The sequence below is a fragment of the Anoplophora glabripennis genome, unplaced genomic scaffold (assembly GCF_000390285.2).
Source record: "Anoplophora glabripennis isolate ALB-LARVAE unplaced genomic scaffold, Agla_2.0 scaffold270, whole genome shotgun sequence".
In the NCBI taxonomy this organism is placed as follows: domain Eukaryota; kingdom Metazoa; phylum Arthropoda; class Insecta; order Coleoptera; family Cerambycidae; genus Anoplophora; species Anoplophora glabripennis.
In genome coordinates, this window is record NW_019416411.1 from 249,181 (window position 1) to 272,847 (window position 23,667).

The window sequence follows — 23,667 nt, forward strand, 5'->3', positions numbered from 1 at the left end:
ACTTCTTGTAGAATTCGAATTTTAAGAAAAATATAGGTACAGGGTATCATTTAAAATAAAAAAGTTACAGTCGTTTCTGGTTAAAACGGAAGTAAAAGAATTGTAAAATTAGGCTCAATTTACAGAAGTTTAGGTGTATATTCAGATGCCCCAAATTTCAAACTTATGGTTTTTTAAGTAATGAAGATATGCCATTGGAACAATACAACTGAGATACCTGGTATATACAGTGTGTCCCCGGATGGACCTAACTGTAGCTACCTTGTAATTTTCCTTATTTCGCATTTTAAACGAAAAAGGTAAACGTGAATTTGTGCCAACAGTAAAGTAAGTTGCACAATCATCCTTTTCTCATTCGATTAAAATTTGTTGAATACTACTTCAAAATGGGACAACATGTACACTCTTTTTCCCATCGAACTTTCTTGGCATTTATTGTGATTACTGTAGGTAATGAATATTATTAATAGATTAATTTGCTTCGCCCTGTATTTAAGCCGTCTTTTGGTCACGTTTGAGTAATGGAATACTATTATTTAATAACATATTTATTTATTACCGTCTGTATTATGGTTTTTCTGTATAATAAAAGTATTAATATGTAATACTGCCCGTGTGGCTACAAGAAACTTCTACGAGATCAATATCTGGCGGCATAAAAGAAAAATATATAAAAAGCAATACTTCCACGGTTCGTATTTATGACTCGATGAAAAGCCACCCAGTTATCATCTTTTCAGAACATAAAGTTGGTTCGGAATAAGTAGAATCGTCGAAATGTAGTATCGATGCGATGTTAAGAATGTTAACACGGCGTTGATGCTGAATACAAATACATATTTTAGAGCAAACGGCCATGTTTTGGTGGATAAATCGGCGCTCTGCTCCATTGAACACCGACGTCGTATTTAAATGTAACTATCACATCACACACGGCTGACTTGATCCTGCGAATCACGGAATAAGGGATGGAATTTGAATAAAAGTGCACTTCCTCCGATTTACACTGTAAGAATGCCGCTATAACTTGCCTGTGCGTATTTTGAATAGCCAAGATTCCATTTCGACAAATAGCGCCGCTAAGGGACAATGCACTAGATTTGTTAAAGAAAGGGACTAAAACTGTCCAGAATGTTTTAAGATACCTACTATTTATTGAAATGATATGTGCGTAAGATACAAAACTTGTCCTTTCCACAACTTTTTTGACAGTTTAATCTCGATAAAACGAATTTTATTGCGTAAAAAATATTTTCGCCACTAGAGAGGAAAGTGAGCATATTAAATTTATTATTTCCTTAATTAAAAACAACAGTTTATTACCACAAACCTGAAAATGTTTAAATAAAAGTTCAAATAAAATAGCAATTTCACTTACAAATGTCATCGTCAATAAAGGGATGTCTGAAAAAATACAAGTGTTAGTTTGAAAGCGATTAAACAAGAATTAGTAGTTCTCGTTTTGAATTATGTTGAATTTTCACGAGTACAAAAATTTGCTACCCAGATTAAATGCTTTTTTTTTCATTCGTAAACTTACCCTAACTCGACATTAACACGATTGAAATATTCCTACCATATCTTCAGCGTTATGTTTAAAATCAACTACATTATTCATTTCATCTAGTTCTGTATCTGAAATTAGTCATGCATGTTATGTACTATTTCTATGTCGAAAAAGATTACTTTTTCTTTATATAAACGAATGTCCAAAAATTCTTCCTAAGAAAGTTATAGCCACTTAAAGGGGCCACTCTGATAATGTTTTTTTCAAAATAACTCCGAAATAAGTTGAGATAAATTTATGAAACTTGATCACTAGCTTCACTCTTACGTGCTCAGTCCGCTACTAAAACGAAATTTATAAATTTTCATCATATACGTTCCAACACTGGGGGAGAGAGGGGTAATATTTACCATAATTTTTTTATGCTTCGACTTTTTTTACTTTTGACTGATAAGTATGAAATTTCAGATTTTTTTTAGTAAAAAAATGTATTATTGGTTCATATTCGTAGAATGTTCCATTTTTGTGTAAAATCCGTTTGAAAATAATGTTAAATCACCGGGAATCGAAATTGCCAATATTTTCTATCGTAGCGGGTTGTGAAGAACAAAAACGCGTTTGGTGTCATTTACATTGTACAGTTATTTACTTTTTGCCATATTGTTATTTTCAAAGAAATTTATTATTTTTAGTAAATTATTATTTGACAAAGTAAAAAAAAATTGGAATTATTGAATTATCACACTATTAATAAAACTTATCTTTATCGCAATAGTAATTTTTATAGCAAATGCTCTAAAAGATTTCCATTTTGCTGAATACATTTTTCAACTCAACGTCGAATTGCCCGCAGAATGGCAGAAGTATTCTTCTGCCATTCAAACAAACGAGAAACTGAGTAGGTCCAAGTAGTTGGTCCCCTAAAATTCCTGTCCACACATTTATTGCAAATCTATTTTGAAAATTTGTGCGCCGTATCGTCCATGGATTTCGGAAATGGGTATTATAAATATTTGCTAGCTCTAAATTCGTAAAATGTTGCATTTTCGACTGATAACAATTCGCAAAAAGTAAATAATTAAACTAACTGTTAATGTAAATGATACCAAACTTTGGAAAAGTCAAAAAAGTCAAAGCATAAAAAAGTATTGCTAAATTTTTACCCTGTATACTATTCAGTGCTATAAGAATGTTTTTCCATTTCTATTCATATAGTCTTCAATATTATATCTAATACACTAATCTACTTACAAAAATTTCTGAGGTTAAAAATTGATGACTATTGGAATGTAGTATTGAACAATTGGACTAGTTGCCACGTTGACATTTAGAGAGACATTTTGTTCTCTTCTTCAGAAAAAAACTCAGGAATTGAAGGTTAAGTCTTGATGAGAACTTTACTGGTCCATGGTGTTCTAGTTCATGATTTCAAGTCACAAGCCTGTGAAATTCCAGTTCTTGATTTTAAGTATGAGTCGTTTCCAAATTCCTTTCCAAAAAAGAATATCTAAGACCTCGCCTCCTTCAAAATTATTTTGGCTTTTTTGGATCCCAATTACTTCTTTATAAACTTGTTGCCAAAATCCTCTTCCTCTTACTAGTTTCTCAGATTTATTAAGATTTACTAGTACCTTGTTCAACAAACTCTGATTTTTTTCCGTCGTTATTCTTTAGGTAGGTTGTTGTTCCTTTAACCTCGTGTTAGCTTGTCTTCCTGTTTGTCCAATGTACAGTTTGCTACAGATTCATGGGATGCTGGGTATAACGAAGCCTTGGAGCACATCTATCTGCTCGTCTTGGGAAAGACTGTCCCATTTTTCTTGAAGACGGTATTAATATTTTGTTTTTAAAAAAGCTGCCAATCTTAGCAGTACATATTTACATATAGGTGGAGTACCTTCCCTTATTTTTGTGTATGCTACTGAGAGCTGCTCCCTTCTGACGTAGTTCTCCATCCAAGTTTTCTAGCTCACACATGGGTTGAGTTGGGTTGATGGTACCTTGTTTTTGGTTTGAATGCTAATAAGTATCAAATATCTACCCAAATTGGTTGGCATTCGCATTGCTCGAAGGTGTCATTGGGTTTTGGTCTGGTTAATGACATATAGAAACAGAAGAGCACTATTTTTCTTCCAACGCCAAAGAGAAACCAATAATCAAATGTTTGCTATACAGACAAACAGATACCTCTTTGTATGGGTAGGCTTAACTATATGGAATTCCCAAACTCATATGTAAAAATCAAAGACCGGAACATCACATGTAAGTAGTGACCTCAAATCTTGCACCGAAACGCCGCGCCATGTTCATAATTTCCTCTCGGTGTTTCTTAAAACGTCAAGTCTAAACTGATGACGTGGCAACTGGAACGGAAAATATTCGAAATGGGACAATTGCAGCTTGCATGAAAATTTTATTTCTTTTAGAATTGCATAAATTTGTCTGTCATCCACAACCAACAGCAGCTAACAAGTGAAAATGAAATAATTCTTTACTACGAATTATAGACGTTTAAAATTATTTACAATTTAAAATTTAGTGCTACCGAGAACATAACCTGCTTCTTGGTCGCCTATCTACAATTCCCGTGTCGACGACAGGGAACCTAATCTAAAGAAATGCTTATTGGGAGACTCCAAACAAAGTAAATTTGGATGTTACTAGACTCTTGTTACTTACTATGCTTATACAGTCAGACTGTCCTTACCCTGTCATTCATCTTCTCGATTAACGATCGCACTAAATGACGCCACGAATTAGCGCCCCGTTTAAAACATTTATTTTGCGCATTAAACTTTGATATTATTCTAAGAGATTTCTAATATTTTGACTAGGTTTTGATTATATACGGTTATAGATTAGTATTTCTAGACATTTAAATATATATATATATATGTTGCCCATTGTTGGCGTGCAAATCTAATCAACAACTATTCAAACAAATTTTTTAGGGCATGCTAAGGAAATTAACCTCGTAAAACACATTATAGACCGCTTATTAGTTTCAGTTTCGATAATGATACATGATGAGGACGATAAATAAACGGAAATTGATTGATAAGTAAAAATATTCAAGCATTTGCTATATTTTATTCTGAAAACTATTCCGGACTAGAGTTTATATAAACTGTTTTGCATATTACTATCTGAAGGAAGTTCCTTTAAAGTTTGTCTTATGTCTATCCTGAGAGCCAATATTTGTAGCTAACGTAAGTATATCAAATACAAGCAGTTTTATACTTTTATTTGTGGCGCTTTTTCCGTTTGAATAGGTTTCCCTTAAAGAATTGTAAAATTTAGACTTTCAAATAAGAAACAAACAAATTTAACAAGGTTTATTTCATTATTTTAAATTCCATTTTTAGTACAAAAGCAAAATCCCCTCAATAACTCGTTTATTGTTGTAAGTTTGAGTTAACAAGCTCTGAAATTAAAGATGGTTCAGATAGCAGCTTCATCATGGACGAAGAAGACCGGAATATCGTCGAAATGGGAGATAGAGAGAGAAGAAAAGGAACAAGGGGAGAGGTGCAATTTTTCTTATGCCGCAAATCTGAAATTGCTGTATATAATAAGGTTGGTTATGTAACGTAAATTGACTTGCCTTGGTGGACTTTAAATTCTCTCGACTTTAAATTTATCTATTTAATTTATAAAATAAACAAGACAGATATACCTTTGTGAGAGTCCTTTAATATCATTAAATAGGTTTTAACAGAATATTTGAACCCAGCTTGGGAATGAATCAGGATTAGAGATGAAATAAAAACAAAATATAATATTTAATACTGGATAGAATTTATATGAAACCACAAGGTTGTACTAAAGCGGCTGCCGAAACATCTCTTAAATGTCAAATTTACCACCAAACGGACTCAGATCCAGAAATGTGACGTGGTGCATGAAATGGAGTAAGTCTGCAGTAAAACGACTGCCGAAATAGATCTACTCCCAAATTATTTGGAGGGTTACAAACATCCCCTAAATTTTAAATTAAATTGCCACTAAACGGACCTAGACCAGACATGCGATATGGTGCTTAAAATAGAGCAAGGCTGTATTAAAAATACTGCCAAAACAGATTTACTAGCAAATTATATGGAGGACTCAAATTATTGGCTGCAATGTTTTTTTTTAGAAATATTCTGAAAAAATTCTCTTTAACTAATATTGAAATAAATGAAATGAAGCTTGGAAATCGATATTAAGAAATCGTAGAGGAAATTTGGACCATATATAGCCTCACTATTACTCTATTGTGTGTTAAAATTTCAATTAGTTTCGTTATTCAATTTTTTAGTTATTAATGACAATGTTGAAAAAATCACGGTTTTCTACCTACAAAATTATCTCTCACTTTAACTTTAATTTTTTTGTTAATTGATAAAAAAATTCCAAATTTTTACAGACGATAGGTCGAACTATTATCTTTAGTACTGTGAAGGTCATTTGCTTCAAAAGCTCTTCTTTTTTTATTTTTAAGCAAAACAGAAGGGAGTGCTATCTCCGTAAATATTGCATTCTCTAAAAAAAAAAACAAACCGACTCAAGTAGCAAATCATTGTAAACAACAATCGGAAAAAATGTGTTAAAATAGTAGGTACAGTTATAAAGGCTATACTGTATACCCTGCATCGGATCGTGAACGTAATTGACCATTCCGATACTGTTTTTAAGAATATCATATTTATAACTGTACTATTTTAACAATTTTTTTGTTGTTAGTTTTTCTCTTTTTTTAAGGAATGCAATATTTACTGAGATAGCACCTCATTCTGTTTTGCTTAAAAATTAAAAAAAAAGAAGAGCTTTTGAGACAAATGACCTACACAGTACTAAAGATAATAGTTCGACTTATCGTCAGTAAAAATTTGGAATTTTTTTATCAATTAACAAAATAATTACGACGAGTTAAAGTGACAGGTATCATTTTTGTACGTAGAACACCGTGATTTTTGCAACATTTTCATTAATAACTTATGATATGAATGAATAACTGATATAAACATGTTTTTGTTTTTTCAGGATTTCTGCAGAAATCTGTACAGATAAAAGGAGCAGTATTCGAAGATGTATGTTCCTAGTACCTAAACGTTGTAAAAAAAATCGTCCGATAGGAGTATATTTTTGATGATGCTTCAATCAACGTAGCTACAACCAAATTCATTTTTCCCTGGCGAAAATGCATGTTTGTCCCTCTTTTGTTACAGACCGACAAGCACTTTTTTGTTAAGTAAAAATAAAAGTATTAGTATTTTCTGTTAAAATTTTTTGTTAAAAAAGTTTCCCCTCCACCTCCTCCTCGACTTTTTTTTTGCTCCATTTTTTGTCGATTTTTAACAAAAAAGATACGTAGAGTAAACTTAATTTTTTCTCTTTATCTACACTAACGTGCAATATATCTAGACTGAATGTGGAGACACTAGGTTAAATGTATACTAGATTTTTGTTGTTTTTCTCTTAGTTTCATGTCTTAACGGGTCGATAGAAAAAAAAACGTATCGGTTTCAAAAGTTTTATTACGTCTTTGGTCAAATCATTTGGTATAATAATTGAATACATCTTGACAATTCATATTTGTACTGTACACAAAATAATAAAAATTGGCACCTATTTTAAATATATATTACAAAACAATACTTACTCGTAATATGTACAATAATCATCTATAATAGAAACAATTAACTTGAACATAAAAATGGCAACTGTTAGATATTTATACTTAATAAATAAAAGATACATAATTACTTTAAAGGGGGATGCGCAAGCCAGTGGATATCCCCGTCTTGAGATTATTTATGATTAACCTTGTAATAATAACATTTATTTTTGAAAACAACTAGTTAGTACAGTGTAACAGAAATAGGAGTTTCGTTATAAACATTGTGTTCGCGCTTTCAGCTTATTTCTGTGACGTACCGACTATAGTATACAATATCAACTTTTCCTTATCTATATCTAACAAATCTATGTACAGGACCGAATGGTTCTTACGAGGTGCATTATATTGACATTTCAAAATATAGGGATGATTAGGTTAGTTACATCGGAATTTTCAAGCTATGTAATTAATTGGAACGCATTTGAAAACAGTATGACTTTCCTACAACCAAATTCTTGAAATAAAATGTTCAAATAGGATCATTAATTTGGCACACATTTAACTAGAAAATATTTGATTAATTGGTACTATTTTTGAGATGTGAACTAATGGAAAATATATTTTTAGTATCGTGTATCTTGACATTACCATTTATTGCACTGTTCATATTTCCGTAATTTGTACTGTTGGAGTCATACTGCTTCCTAGTATTCAATTGACAGAGTTTAGAAACACTCTGTATATACATACCATACATTTTACGTAAAGTCGCTTGTGAAAGAAACAGTTTCACGACGTCCTATGTTCACATGATTTTTGTGAGTGTGGGATTTGGTGAGACTAATTTATTTCCTAATAAATAATTTCAAATTCGTCTCGGAAAAATGGAGAAAAAAATTATATTTTCTTATTTATATATTATAAAATTTATCTTCCTTCAAAAGCGACCTTACGCGGTTGCATTATCTCCATACTAATATTGCACAAATTACTAATAGTATACAACTTGAGCATTGGTAGAAAACGATAATAAAATCTCTAAATATGTACACCATAATCGTAAATAAAGAGGAAAAGTTGCAAGTACTTTTCATCCTGTAACAAACCTAATGCATGCGGAAGAAACTGTCTGTCTCTCCGGACACAAAAAATGTTTCATCACAGTCATTCAATATTTTCAGCTAGTCGCCCCTAACGAGAGCGGACCGTTCTTGAGGTGGCTTGCCCCTTGGAAAGGCTGGTTTGCCATGGAACTTGGCGGTGGTTGGCCTGACCCAGACATGTTGTTGTTCAAATCACCGTTAGATGGAGGTAATGGAGGTCGGTGGCCGTTCAACAAATGGCTCGGTAAGGAAACCTGGAAAATAAATGTAATTTGTTGAACTCTGTTGTACATTTGGGTGAGATATACAATCTATGAATGGTATGGAATGCCTAGGCTTTCAATGCGGCCAAACTGGCAGAGAGCAACCTGCTATTTCGCAGATAATATGAGAACAAGCCCATAGGTGAAACAATTTTTTACTGATGATATTGCGAGGATCTACTACCAGGATTACACCATTTACCAGCAGAACCACCGGACATATACTGGTTTCGAACTTATTAGTTCTCATCAGTATGTCGACTGACAAATAATCCAGACACGGAGTTAGTAGATATAGGTGAGATATAAGACATAAGAAAGCGCTAAATTTATTAATAGGCTATCAATATGGCCAATATGGCAGAAAGCACTTTGTTATATCTTAAATCTTACCCATAGTTACTCCATGTGTGTAGTTAAAAAATCAAAAATAGCTGAATCATTAATTGGTACGCTCATTCATGACAGATGAGCTCTAATAACTTTGCAACCCGTATTTGCCTGGTGGTTCAGCTGACGAATAATCTTAACTGTGTCCTGCAATATAATCAGCTAAAAGTTGTTTTATATTTACCATTTTTGTAGATCAATAAATTGTTGAAATAGAACTGGTTCTAATTTAGTTGCTATATTGGGGATTTTTGACAGTATTATTCAGGAGTTGACAATAACATTTAAAATTTTTGTTGTCCACCACTGGAACATAAGTCGAGAGGCTTAGTTGATTTCTTATGTGAAATAAATATGTCTCGAAATACTATACAGGGTATTTCAATATTTATCCGACTGATTCTAAGAGTAAAAATAAGAGAAAAAGTTTATTTGACCATAGACTCGACCAAAGAGAGCTTCAGGAAGGTGAGCTTATGAAATTTTTTTTTAGATATTTGTGAAGCAATAAAACTTTAAACCAATTATTACTTTTAGAGTCCAAACTAGCTAAATTTTGTTCTACTTTTGTTGTACATGAACTTTCACTGTTTCTTCTATCCTCTGGAGCTGGAGGGGAGGATCAAGGAATTATACAATAAAACTTATCTAATAGTAAGTACGTAATTTAATTTTTGTTACTTTCTTCATTTTAAGAAAAAATATATAAAGTTAATTTTTTCGCAATTATTTATTTAATCACACCTTTAAAGAAATAAGAAACACGCCGTCAGGTGTGGTTAAATGACAGTACATTCATTTTACCGAAAATTTGTGATTTCTTTAGTCCTATTTTTCAACTTACAGGTGGTATTGCTGTTTGTCTCTTGAGATGCGACAGTGGTGGAGGATTATACGCCATATTGGCAAAGACCAGACGTTCCTCATAGTCGTATTCGCATAAGATTTTATTTTCACACAAATAAAATCTATCCCCAACACAAAATCTGTAACAAAAGAAAATAACTTTATTTGTTTCAAATGACATATTTCTTTAAAAGGATATTAAAAATAAATGTCCCATTAAAAATAATATAAACTAAGCTGTTTAAGGTCATGATTTTTAATTTATTTTAGGAAGAAAATTTTATATCAACGTAGTTAATAAACGGCTTAGTTTTGAAGATACAGGGTGCCCAAATTTTAGAACTATCGCAAAATATAATCTAATTGTAAGTTACAACCTGCATTTTCTTCATAAAGAAATACGAGCAACACGATTAGAGAAAGCAACTAATTGTAAATATAACATTTACCAACTAGTCGATAAAAAATTATCAACTCGGTCGTTAGCTCCAGCTACTAAATTACAAAATAGATTATGGTGGATCACGACAATATCTATCTGTACATTTGGAAATGTACGAGCAAGGGTCTTTTATAGACATTTTAATTGCTGTTCTAAATCATACCCATTACGCATTCAGCATCGCCATTGTCTCGCAATGTTGAATGCTCACGAGTGAAGCTGCGCCGAACAAATAACGAAATTTAGTAAAGGGTACATCCGAGGTAACAACGAGAAGTCTGTATATTATTGTTATTATAACATGTTCATATTCAATTTAATTACAATATATTTAAGAGGTATCTAGAAGTTTGAAATATTATTTAAGGAGCATATAAAAGGGAATCTTGAGAATGTTATTACATTGGTAGTATCTAAAAATTCCTAAAAAGGTATTGTTTGTTGTGTGAAATGCACAGGGTCTTCCTTCACATTCAATAAAATAATAAAGATACAATTTTATATTCGGCAAATTCAGATCACAAACTCTAATCACAAATTTACAGATCGGAGACAGGGAGATCCACTCACCCTACACAGCAGAAGGCGAGTGGCACTAGCTGATTTAATCAGCCACATATACGAAGACAAAATCAGTGCTTTAACCCTGCAATTCGTGATACCAGAACCACTTACTCCCTGAAGCCTCAAAATATGCTACAACTTTACAATTAGTGGAAATGTAGGAGAAAAAGAAGTATTTTACAAAGACCGTCCGAATATGAAAGACGACAGATACCAAAGGAAAAAAGCACCACTAAAAATCACTAGCTTGTGGGTAACAGTTGCAACGACAAAGAACAGACGCGGAACGCACCAGGGTTCCAGGAAAAGGTCCACGGCAGATTGACGCCAAGGACCAGATACTTATATCTGCGAGCGATTCCACTCCAAGACTCATTTTTTTCAACTCATTCACAACCGCCTTCAGATGGATTCCTTTGCAGAATCGGATCCAATACAAACCCGATAAATGTAAAGTGGTTGCAGGTTTTGTGGCGTTGCAGGATGTCCCTTCCATTTTCCATTGGGGATACTTGATTATAGGATTGATTTTTTCTTCGTATATCCAGGAAATGCCTGAAGTATTGGGAAAGTGGATCATATTGTGTGGTAGTGTCTTTAGGCCTTAGGGGTGGCTTTCTGGAGCAAGGTGATAGAGCGTTTCACATAGCAGATTCTTTTTTGGGGGGGCTAAATGCTTAGGTGTATAGGTCTCATCCGTGCAACAGACCACTTTTTCTTTGCGAGACTGTATAATTAATTATAAATTTTATGGCTCGAATTAATCGTGTTGCTCTTAGTCTCACTCTCGAGAGGGACTCATTTATGTAGTTAGCAAACAACAATAAATCCTAGAAAAATAAACCGCTTCATTCATTTAGAAAATTCGCGTAACTTCCGCAGAACTGCCCGCCATAAATTGGGCTAATGCGGATATTAATGACTCATTAAAAATAATAATATAATTTGGCGAAGTCGGGACTCCATTCGTAATGTTTTTAAATTAAACACATTGTCCAGACCAGGCGGCCGCCGTCCCAGCGCGCGTCCTATTGTGCTCTCTTTCTGCCGTTGTTTTGCATTTCGTTTTCCAGTTTGTTGAAATATTACAGTGGCCGTCCATGCGAAATAATCCACTTTTATTGTTTGCAATTATTAATATATTTAACTGCATTACGAAGCGGTCTGCGCGATATATTGTCATGTATATAATTGCAGTTTTTGTTTCCGATTGTGTTTTATTAGCCTATTGTGCTTTTTATATTAGATTTTGTTTTGTTTCGGCCGGCATTTGTTTTACGTTTTTCGGATAATTTGACAATAAAATGATTGTCCCTTTCAAGCGGAACTGTATCGCATGAAATACTGTTTTTGTTTTGAATTTTTCATGATAAACCGGCTTGTATAAAATAAACACTACCGATATTTCCTGTTTTTCGGCCGACCGTTATTTCGTACACAACGTTTTGTATTTGCAAATAATAACATTAACCACACATTATTTTCTGATAATTACCATTGAAATGCCGCGTTTTTTTAAATAATTATTACCAAATGGTAAACTGATTTGGCGGTATTGCGTAACATGTCCATAGGATACTTACTAATTTTAAAAGAGGAACCAATCAAACAAAAAACAAATACTTGATAGACTGGAGCTTCTAAAGCCTTGTTTACAGACAACGTATCGATTAGACGGTGTAATACTACATTTACTTCTTATAATAAAAACTTGTTAACAACTCATAATAATTTGTGCTGCTAAATAGAACAACGAGAAAAACTGAGATCACATTGAAAAGAATCGCTATAGGTATCTACATTTTTTGTAGGTGTGTAGGCCGGCGTTTTATAGAAGAAATAGCACTTTTAATAAGACAATTATAAAACAAGCAGGTCCAACTACTTCACATTTTAGTAATTCCACCAGCCTCGTTCAGTAACATGTGCATGTTTGCCTCTGTTCTGAAGCTTCGCATCGATCAATTTATTCGATCCGTAACTACTAATTTTCAGTTGTCTTATACCTTGAAGAAAACTTATACAGGGTGTCTCATAATTACTGCCCAATAATTTACCACTTAATTCTATTGCCAAAAATAAGAATACTTTTTTTCATATAAACTGGGTCGAGAAATGCTTCTTAAGGGAGCTACGCCCCTTTAATTGAGGCCTAATTTTTTTTAATATTTCCGAAATGGGTTGAAGGAAAATTATGAATTTTGACATCGTGAACGCTCATTAAAAGTCGAAATAGATCATTAAATTTTTCAAACATTTTAGTCAAGGGCGTCTCAATTGGGGGGGGGGGGGGGGTTGTCGGCTAAAATTTGCCCCAATTTTGATAACATATGATAGACCCTCAATTCCTCTACAAAAAAGGTACTCTAGTTCTTTCGATAAAATGCTCCATTTCCGAGAAAAACGGATTTCATTACATAAAATTAAAAAAAATGTCTTGAATAGTAATCCGGTTTTCTAAGCACTTAAATTAATTTAATTTTTCTTGGTAATGGAGCATTTTGTCGAGAGAAATAAAGAGTACCTGTTTTGTAGAGGAAATGAAGATCTTTCATATGTTCTCCTCTGAATTTGAAAATTTCGACAAGCAAAAAATTTGGGGGAAATTTTACTGACGACCCCCCACCCCACCCAATTGAGACGCCTCTGATCAAAATTTTAAAAAAATTTTTTGATGATCTATTTCGACTTTTAATGAGCGTTCATGGTGTCAAAATTCATAATTTTCCTTCTATCCATTTCAGAAATATTAAAAAAAATGAATTTCTTGAGGCCCCATTAGGAAGCATTCCTCGTCTACCAATGTTTAAATGAAAAAATATATTCTTATTTTAGGCAATAGAATCAAGTGGTAAATTATTGGAGACTAATTCTGCAACACCCTGTATATGTGGTACAGTGAAAAGTTACTATACCACATATACAAATACATTTGACAAATGTACGAAGTATATTGCCATAATTTTATGACACGTCTTTGGTAGTTGTACGTTATTAAAAAAATAATACTAAACAAAAAAGTAATTGAAATATTACCATGCTTATTGCAATCTAAAAGTTGATATTAAGAATAATTCATTTCAATGTTTTGCTTTGTATCTGAGGAAGAGGTCTTTTCTGGAAATAGGATTAAATGAAATTTAAAAAATAACTTTTAATTTGGTAAGTACAGGAATTATCCTATAATCTTTTTTCTACATTAACATACAATTTCAGTAAATACAGTTTTTGATTGATGGACTAAGTCTCGACTCTGGAAGAAGATTTTCATTAATTTTTTTGTCGATTTTTAGCATTTTAAGAATTGCGTTTTTGTATTCCCGGCTGTTCCAGGCTGTACCGAAAAGAAAATATTTTAAATCACAATATTGAAATATTTGATTCAAAATATTGTTGCATTTATTGTTATCCGCCGCCTAACATTTTTTGGAAGGTCCAGATCCCTTTCAAGTGCCCCCTCGCACGGCCCTNGCCTCGTTCAGTAACATGTGCATGTTTGCCTCTGTTCTGAAGCTTCGCATCGATCAATTTATTCGATCCGTAACTACTAATTAACGCTCATTAAAAGTCGAAATAGATCATAAAATTTTTCAAACATTTTAGTCAGGGACGTCTCAATTTTTTTGCTTGTCGAAATTTTCAAATTCAGATGCCAACATATTATGATAGACCCTCATTTCCTCTACAAAAAAGTACTCTAGTTCTTTCGATAAAATGTTCCATTTCCGAGAAAAAAGGATCTAAGCATTTCATTACTTAAAATTAAAAAAAAATTTCTTGAATAGTAATCCGTTTTCCAGAAAAATCGCTTTAAATATGTTATAACACTTCCGAAAGTGTGATTTTCTAAGCACTTAAATCCGTTTTTCTTGGAAATGGAGTATTTTATCGAAAGAAATAAAGCGTACCTTTTTTGTAGAGGAAATGAAGATCTTTCATATGTTCTCCTCTGAATTTGAAAATTTCGACAAGCAAAAAAATTGGGGCAAATTTAACTGACGACCCCCCACCCCACCCAATTGAGACGCCCCTAATCAAAATTTTATGATGATCTATTTCGACTTTTAATGAGCGTTCATGGTGTCAAAATTCATAATATTCCTTCAATCTATTTCAGAAATATTAAAAAAAAATGAATTTCTTGAGGCCCCATTAGAAAGCATTTCTCGACCAATGTTTAAATGAAAAAATATTCTTATTTTTGGCAATAGAATCAAGTGGTAAATTACTGGAGACTAATTCTGCAACACCCTGTATATGTGGTACAGTGAAGAGTTACTATACCACATATACAAATACATGTGACATAATTAAAAGTAAATTTTAAAACTTTAACAAGTAAAACGAAAGGATTTTTTTTGTATTCCCGGCTGTTCCAGGCTGTACCGAAAAGAAAATATTTTAAATCACAATATTGAAATATTTGATTCAAAATATTGTTGCATTTATTGTTATCCGCCGCCTAACATTTTTGGAAGGTCCAGATCCCTTTCAAGTGCCCCCTCGCACGGCCCTGCGCGACGGAAGCATAAGGACTAAAACTTCAGGCGCCTTGTATACGAAGATTGGCCGGCACCTTGTCCTTTAGAGCAGTTTATAAGCCATGGGGGAAATCATTCGTGCATCCCAGTCTCGCGGACTATTTGAATTGTGATAGATATGTGGCCTATTCTCTAACGGTCCTCGCGTTCCCATTCCGTGATTGTCCTGCTAGTCCTGAGGCGCTCCTCACGCGATTTCCTCACTGAGGAATCCTTCTTTATTTCCTTGACGCCGAATGCTATGAGGTACACATGTACTGCATATATCTCTCGGTCTCTATGGAACCACCTAGGGTAGATTAAAATTTCAAATGTCTAGCCGCCTTTCCGCGTTAAAATTGGATGTGTATGACTTTTCCATTTTTCGGATATTTTAAAAGAGGACGGAGGCGGCCCGAGGACGCATCTGAATATTTCATTGGCCAGTTGACAAATTCTAATATTTATTCCAAAGAAAATTCAATTCTGCATCCTTTCAATATTCAATGTAAGAATTCTTGACAGCTCTATGAAGTTCACCCTATACAGAATGCTTTGTAATATTTGACAGTCGTAACATCAAAGGGAAAGCTAATAAATACCAGTGGTCGCATAAAAAATTGTTATTCGAATTTTTGCTAAAATGGAAACAGGTCTTGTAGAATTTTTTAAGGTATACAGGGTGTCCCATAATGAATTGTACATAGAGCAACATGTGTTTTGTGACGTCATAATAATGTGATCTGCCCAAACTTATCTTAGTTGATAGTAACCGAGCTACAGGGTACCAAAATCAAATTTTTTTTATTTTTTTTAAATAACCTTCGAAGTAATTGATTTATTTAAACGAAATTTGATATCCCGTGGTTTTTTGACATGAAAAATTCAAATTTCATCATAAGTTTGGCATACATTCTAGAGAGCGCCACTTACGCCGCCTCTTAGAACTTCTATAGTTCACAAATTTTTTCTACACGCTGTATTTTATTTTCTAGTAGCAATATCCCTTTACATCAATAAGGTATACCTTCTTAACGTAGCTAGAAATTACCGTTCCCGAGATATATGCATTTTAAAAATTCAGTATGATTTAGACTTTAGACTATCAAAATAGCCCTGCCAATAAAATCAGGATCAATGAAAAACGCTTTATATCGTCCTACTCTGATACAGTTTTGAGATTCACCACCGCGGAGATTTCCGTTTCTTATTCTTCAAAATTGTATGATGAATGAAAATATATGACACTGCTGCTAACTGCAATTGCAGTGACGAGTCCATTACTGCAGTCAGGTTCATACTGCGAGTTTATGTTCCTGTGTCGTCTCGTAACCTTATTTTGTTACGTTACGGAATGAATGATACGACCAAAACTACACATACTTTCGCAGCGAACCTTTTGCAACAGGCCGTAACATGTTCGTTGTTACGTTACGGAGCATTGCCACAAGTGGATACCCGCCTTTAGACTTTGCAGCTGCACTAAGCCCACTTACAATACTCGGTATTGCATATTGTTAGAATTTTTTTAAAACTGATTTTATTAATTCATCTTAAAAATCAGTGCTTCTAGTTAATTTATTATATATTTTTTTTGTAGTTAGATAATAATAATAATGTTATTCTAATACCAACCAACCATTTTTGCTTGGCCACCCAGAAGTCCGGACTTCAATCCTCTTGATGTTTCTTTTTGCTCTCGAATGAAAGATATAGTTTACAAAGAATCTATTGGCTCGTGTGAAGAGTTGTGGCAAAGAATACAAATCGCTGCCAACGAAGGCAGACGCAATCCCAATATGTTGTTTCAAACCCGAAGATCTCTCAAAAACCATTGTGTAAAGTGTATTAGTATCAACGGTGGATTCTTCGAACAATTACCTTAAATCATTATTACGTATTTCATTTGTTTTATTGTTAATTGTTGAAATAACATGAAGAAACACTTAGTTTGTTTTGCTTTTAATTTCTCGTATTATCAAAATATAGTGTTCGTTAAATCGATTTTTCTCGAAAACGGATCGGGATATGGAAATGAAACAAGAGTACATAATTAATTGAAAAATTATTACTCTTCCAGGTTTTGAATCAAGTTTCACGTTAGACATACAAGGTAAAAAGTTATCAACTAAATTATTGGTAAAATTGGTCGTCTGTGGCGCCCTCTATGAGCAACGCTAAAATTGCAGTACGCATCTTATTTGTCGCTTAAAAAAATATGTTTCACAAATTTTCAAGTTCCTAAACTATATATTTTCAGAATCGCAAAAAAAGCGATTTAAAATTTTAACTTTCAACGCCCTGTATTTCCGAAATTATCAACTTTCGGATAAGGCATGTTTGCGCCAATAGTCACCATTTCACGTGTAGTATCTTCAGCTTTCGTTAACGCCAAAATATAGTAATTGAGCCAAACATGCCTTAATCAATCGTTGCTTCTTCTTCGTTATACGTATTTACCACCTCAAAAAACGTAAAACTACACATTTTCAAAACAATCGGTCGATATATACTTGAAATATAGCAAAAAATCGAAAATAATTTTTTCAACTTTAACACCCTGTAGAACGAAAAGGAGCTACAATTGACTAAGGCATGTTTGGCTAAGTCGCTATATTTTGACGTTAACAATCTGCCATTAAGCTGTGTACCATTATTAATGACTCACCCTGTATATAAACAATACATTTTTATTTTTTTAGGTTTTTTTATTTTTAGGTAAAAAATTTTCAAATACCTGTAACTTGGCAAAAACTAAAGATATAATAAACTTTTTTTCATTTTGTTAATTTTGGGATGTAGTTTTATGAAAAAAATATAGAAATATTACGTTTTTAGTTTTTTGAGGCGTTTTTTGATTTTTAAACCAAAAAAGTGCTTTTTGAAAAAGAGTGGCGTTTTTCTTTCTTCGAAAAATTCTCAAAAAATCATATTTCAATATACAAATTTATGACACAGTTTCTAGACTAGGGAGTAGAGTCTAGAATTCATTTCATAAGTATCAATTAAACAGTTTAGGTACAATGATTCCAATAAGTAAGCCAAAAACTGATTAATTACTGATAATTAAAACTCCCTGAATTGAGATCGGGACATCTGGGAGGTCATAGAATGTTACCATATTTTTCCAATGCCCTTACTGAATTATAGATGTATTGTTGAGTTATTCTGTATTCTGAATTTCTATAACTGTAAAATTCTGGATATTCTCAAAATCCCAACACCTTGTAAGAAATACCAAGAAAACAATATCAATATTTCCAATGCTATAATAAAATTTATGTTATAATAAATGTTACAATAAGATTTCGTAACTTTTAAATTTTCCAAAAAATATAACATCCTGTATATTAAATCAAGGAGTTTGACGACAAGCGAGGAATTTTATAAAGACTGACATTTTCTCATAAATTAAACGATTGCGTTTCACTTGTAATAAAATTGGTAAGTTTATTTCGATACATTCAACAAAATTAAATAATTTTTAAATTCGATAATGTCGCATAGAAATGATTAACGTCAAGCTTAAAATACATTTAAAGAAATACGTTCAAGTAAACGCACTGAATAACTATGAGAATTATTTAAAGCCAATAACAACCAAGCCCTGAAGCCTGAAACAATCACTACACTCCATCTAGCGAAGCCCCCATCATAGTTTAGCCCTTAAAGCTCTTCCGCCGCCTCACAGAGGACACTGATGGGGAGCGCCTAGTCCTTATGCTTTTCTTCCTGCCCTCGTCCTTCCGAAACTCGAATATTCCGCGTCGGTATCTGAGACATATCGTATTACACTACTGAGGGTTGTACTACTTACGAGCGAATTCGTTTACAACCCGCTTGTTGCGTTCGGGCTGCGAGCCGTTACTGCAGTCGTTACCTGGAGGACGCGCCTGCATATCTTTGCATTATCAAGCAGGCAGGGTGAGTAAAATCATTAGGGTTTTTTACGGTCGTGTCGCGGCTCGTCGAAAAAACTGAAATTGTACGAAGTTCTAAACAGCAAAAATTATATTAATATTTTTGAATAACATGTACCTAAATAAAATACCTAAAAATAATGCCACCTAAAGAACGACAACGCAGGGAAATCAGAAGCTGCGTGGAATGGAGCAGACACATGATTCTCCATAGACCTAATTTTTACCAGAATTCTAATGAAAGAATATCAAGAAAAATCGAAATAAGCTAACTAAGACGAAAGCTTAGAGCTACCTGCAATTTGGAAACCACTCATATTTAGAAATCAAGGATTGGAACATACACCGGAATGTCATGGACCTGCATACACAAAGAACGTGAAAACCGACCTGAGGACTTTATCTCCAGTTTCAGAGTTTTTTCTGAAAAACCGCGATATGTTTCTCGCTACGTCAATAAATCTAATCCATTCAACCATTGACATTACCGCAGAAGCTGGCAAAAGAGTTGTGTTCTTTTTCGAATTTTTTTCAAGTGATACAAAAACTGCTTGTTTCAGAGACTATATTCTAATTGTTGAAACACTCTATTTACTACGGTTCGTGGTATAGTCTTTCCGAAGTCAGTTGAACATATATAAAAACGCCTAGCAATAAAATTGAATGAGTTCTATAAGCGTCCCTAAATATTTATTTTTAAATCTGTTTCATCAACAACCGAGTCTATTAATTCCATATTGTCGTTTCGTTTACAATTTAAAATAAATAAAAATTACTTGAATCACACCAAATTCAACATTGCTGCACTGCACAGCTAAGCAATTTGTCAACAACTGAAATTTATGGCTCAGTCGCCCAGTGCGGCTGTGTTTGTGCGCTGTTTGCCCGCGCGCGCATTCTTCAACTGGGCTGTACATTTCTACCACCACGTTTAGTTCGACCAGACCTGTATATAGGTATGGCTAAATAAATATGGGAACAAGTTTTTCAAATTTTCCAATGCCGAGTTACTGCGTAGCGACCGAACATGATACATACTGCCTAGCTGTTTGGCCTTCAATTGAGATCGGAAAGACTATACCAAGGTACTTACAACCAGCTTATAACTATGACATAGGAGTCCTACTTCTTTTGCTTTTCTGCAATTTGTTGTCAAATTTCAGAGCATAACTAAAAACTAGCACCAATCATTTTTCCTTGGAAGTCTGATAAAATATTTCTATACCAATTAGATCTTCCTAAGGTCATTTCTGAACTATGTTTAGCTAAGCATATACTCGTAGCTTTAGAAGAAGGAGATACGTCTCTTGCTTAATTGATATTCTACAGTGTGTGCAAAGAATATAAACAAATGATTTAGGAAGTTAGTGTAATAAAAATAATGGTACAAGTTCCTGCAACACTTTCTCATCTTTTGCATTGAACTTACAAACAAAAGCGTTGAAAACAAACAGCTTATAAAAAGAAAGTTATGGCAAAATATTAATTTAAATAAATTTTGAATCCAGAAAGCTTAATATTTTTATAAGCAAATTTTGCAAGAAATACTTGAATGATACTTTATGTTGAAGACCGTAATTATGTTTATAAAGGCATAAACAAAAATCTCATATCTTTCATTAAGAGCTTGAGTTAATACATAAGATTTCGCCCTTTGCCCAGGACCAAGAGAAGCGACGAAATTTTCTTTATTGTATTATAGTGAAATCTCATGAATTTACTAGCAGGAACATTAAAATTTAATTACGGAGACTTGGTTAAATCTTACGCGAGTAATTAACTACAACAAAACCGTTTCAGTAGACTAGAAACTTTCAGCGGATAAGGTAGCTACCTCTCTAAAAGTAATTTTAAATTGAATTTGGACTACATACTGCTATAATTCAATGAGAAGATAGTTAACCTACCAGCTCAAATTGTCAACCAGGATGTCGAAAAACTAGAAGTAGGTTTAATTAGGCAATTGATTGCTCCAATTAGTCTTAGTTATCATTTCAAGAATGCGATACTTGCTTCATAATGTTGTTAGAAATATATCTACATAAAAACTTTTTCAAAACATTGTGATAGAATGAGTCTAGTGGTTATTATTTATTTGTATATTTTCATTAATAATAAGAACTTTCCCATTTGAAATTTAGTTTAAAAAAATAATATTTTATTAATAATATGTTTTTTTATTAAAACTTTTAGATTTGTTGGCCTAGTAACACAACAATGCATAAACTAACTGTTCTCACTTTCTCTGTATATTTATACAGGGTAATTTATTGGAACTCGCGGTATTTTAAGGGAAGGTTAGAATGTAAAAGACTCCTGAACATTTCAATTTCTATTTTTTTATCCAAATTTCGAATGTTACGTTATTTTAAATTTTTCTTGGTAATAATAAATTTAATGAAAGGAAGCACAAAAAATTTTAAGGTAGTGAATCACTTCATAAATCAGTCACATCCGTTACTTAGATATTTCTTTAATTTATAGGCCATTAGTGTTATTTTATAGGTACGGAATACCGAACAAAAATGATGAGTTATATACCCTGTATTTATAAAGTACATAACTGATATATTTGATGAATCTCGTTTTCATTAGTTCTTCTATCAGTTCAAAAATACTATACAAAAGTTATTATAGATATCAAAAACTTTATTTGCATATGTATACCAACATATTAAATTAATTGGTGATTTGGATAATAAATTAGCTGTTTTTCATACAAAGGTGCTATTATGTCGATATGTAAGTGTAGAAATACATAGATTTTGTCGAAAAAGTATCGTCAGAAAGTTAGGTTATAGGAAACACGTAATTATCTGCAAACACGAGCCTATTATACAGGGTGTCGCAAATTTCACCGACAACGTTTGACGTGATATGCAATTCACGGACGATAAATAAATACGATCTACGAAAAAAAAAGTTAAATAAAAAATTTTTGGTTTTTGAGTTCCAAGCCTTCAAAGTTGTCAAAAATAAAACTAATTTAATTAATAACTACATAACCCTTTTACCGATCGCGTTAAAATTTGACACATTTATTTGGACTACTATGGCGTATTATTTCTTAAAGCTTTAGTCAAATCGATATACTGGGTGATAGTTTTCTCCGGTTACCTCTCCCTTTTAGCGGTCAAAACTTTTACAGTGGTCGTATTTTTTTAAAACGGGTAGCAAAATTCAATGTTTGTAACTCAAAAACCAAAATGTTTTTATTTAACTTTTTTCGTAGATCGTATTTATTTATCGTCGTGAATATGCAGTCACACGTTGTCGGTGTTTGCGGACACAAGTGCGCCACATAAATCATTAATAAAAATTAGAAATAACAATGGCCCCAAGTAAGACCCTTGAGGGTCGTATGTATTTTTGCAATTATTAATATCTCCGAGACATATGTTTATTTTACTGTTCATTTGAAATAAGTCACCCTGTATGTGTATAGTTAAATAATTAGACACGTTTCAAAATAATTGATGATTGTTTATGCTGTAAGGGTCGATCCCATTATCCCTCCAGCTATGAGATAATTAAATTCAGTCGATCTCGAAAGTTTCGACTCCGCCGCGTTATTACACCAGAGCCCTTGTTCGCCGCTCCCGGCGAATGATGGCAGGCGCTCCACCTGATTGTCAACTTTTGTTACCGCCAGATAGCGGCAGTGCAGCAGATTTAATTTGTACAAACATAAATTTAACAATCAAGTAAACAATGGCCGGTTTATCGCGATGTTCAGATTTTGACTTTATGGGAGGCAGTTAGGTGGAAATCGAGGCTAATAAACGAAAATATATGGAAGAGCATTGTTGGCTGCGCCATTATAGTTATATCTGTATTCCGCAGATTTAATGGCACCACAATGTTCGTCATTTTTGATGTAATTGAAAGAGACCTCTGTAAATTGATACCGTTGGCGACTATTGTTAGCATTGTGCGCTCTAATCTACACAGAAATGTAAATGTATCGGATGTCATACCTGCCTTTGATTCTCGATTTTTGCATGTTGCTATTAATTATTGGACGGTCGTTTGCAGGCGTGAACAAAACAAGCTGGAAACAAAAATTCCAAAAATTTCTTCTTCGTAACATGAAATTAATGAACATTACACATATAAACCGGGATCTACAATTGGCTCAATTTTCAAATCAAGAGGAAAAGACGTTTTGTCTTTTAAAATAACGTTTTAATTGCCCAATCTCCAAAATACGTTATAATTGCGAAATTCTGGGGTTCCTAGATCAAATATCTCTCAATAGCTTCGTCTTTAGACAAATTTACATGCTAATTTAGTGAATTTTTGCTTTTAGTTAGTTACGTTATTAGCATAAGTGCCAACTGTCAAACGTCTTGACAGATATTTAAATAATTATACAGGGTGTGTCGGGAAAATCGCACCAAACTCCGGGGATTCTATACGTCAAAATAATAAGAAAGGACTCACATGTCGTTATACGATTTTCATTTGTTTTCAAGTGTAATTACAAATTTTAGAAAATTGAAATCAGGGT

General features: G+C 33.1%; 1 protein-coding gene across 2 annotated transcripts in view; it reads right to left on the bottom strand.

Annotated features, from left to right (window-relative positions):
* Positions 1–7,017: 7,017 nt before the first annotated feature.
* LOC108911219 (LIM domain only protein 3-like) overlaps positions 7,018–23,667 on the bottom strand; it is a 104,228-nt gene continuing 87,578 nt past the window's right edge. For both annotated transcript variants that reach the window (XM_018716094.1, XM_018716093.1), the window contains exons 3-4: positions 9,710–9,851; positions 7,018–8,466 (exon numbers count right to left, since the gene is read on the bottom strand). In XM_018716094.1, the coding sequence (XP_018571610.1) occupies positions 8,287–8,466; positions 9,710–9,851 (322 nt within the window). In that variant the 3' untranslated portion in view covers positions 7,018–8,286. The remainder of the gene's footprint in view (positions 8,467–9,709; positions 9,852–23,667) is intronic.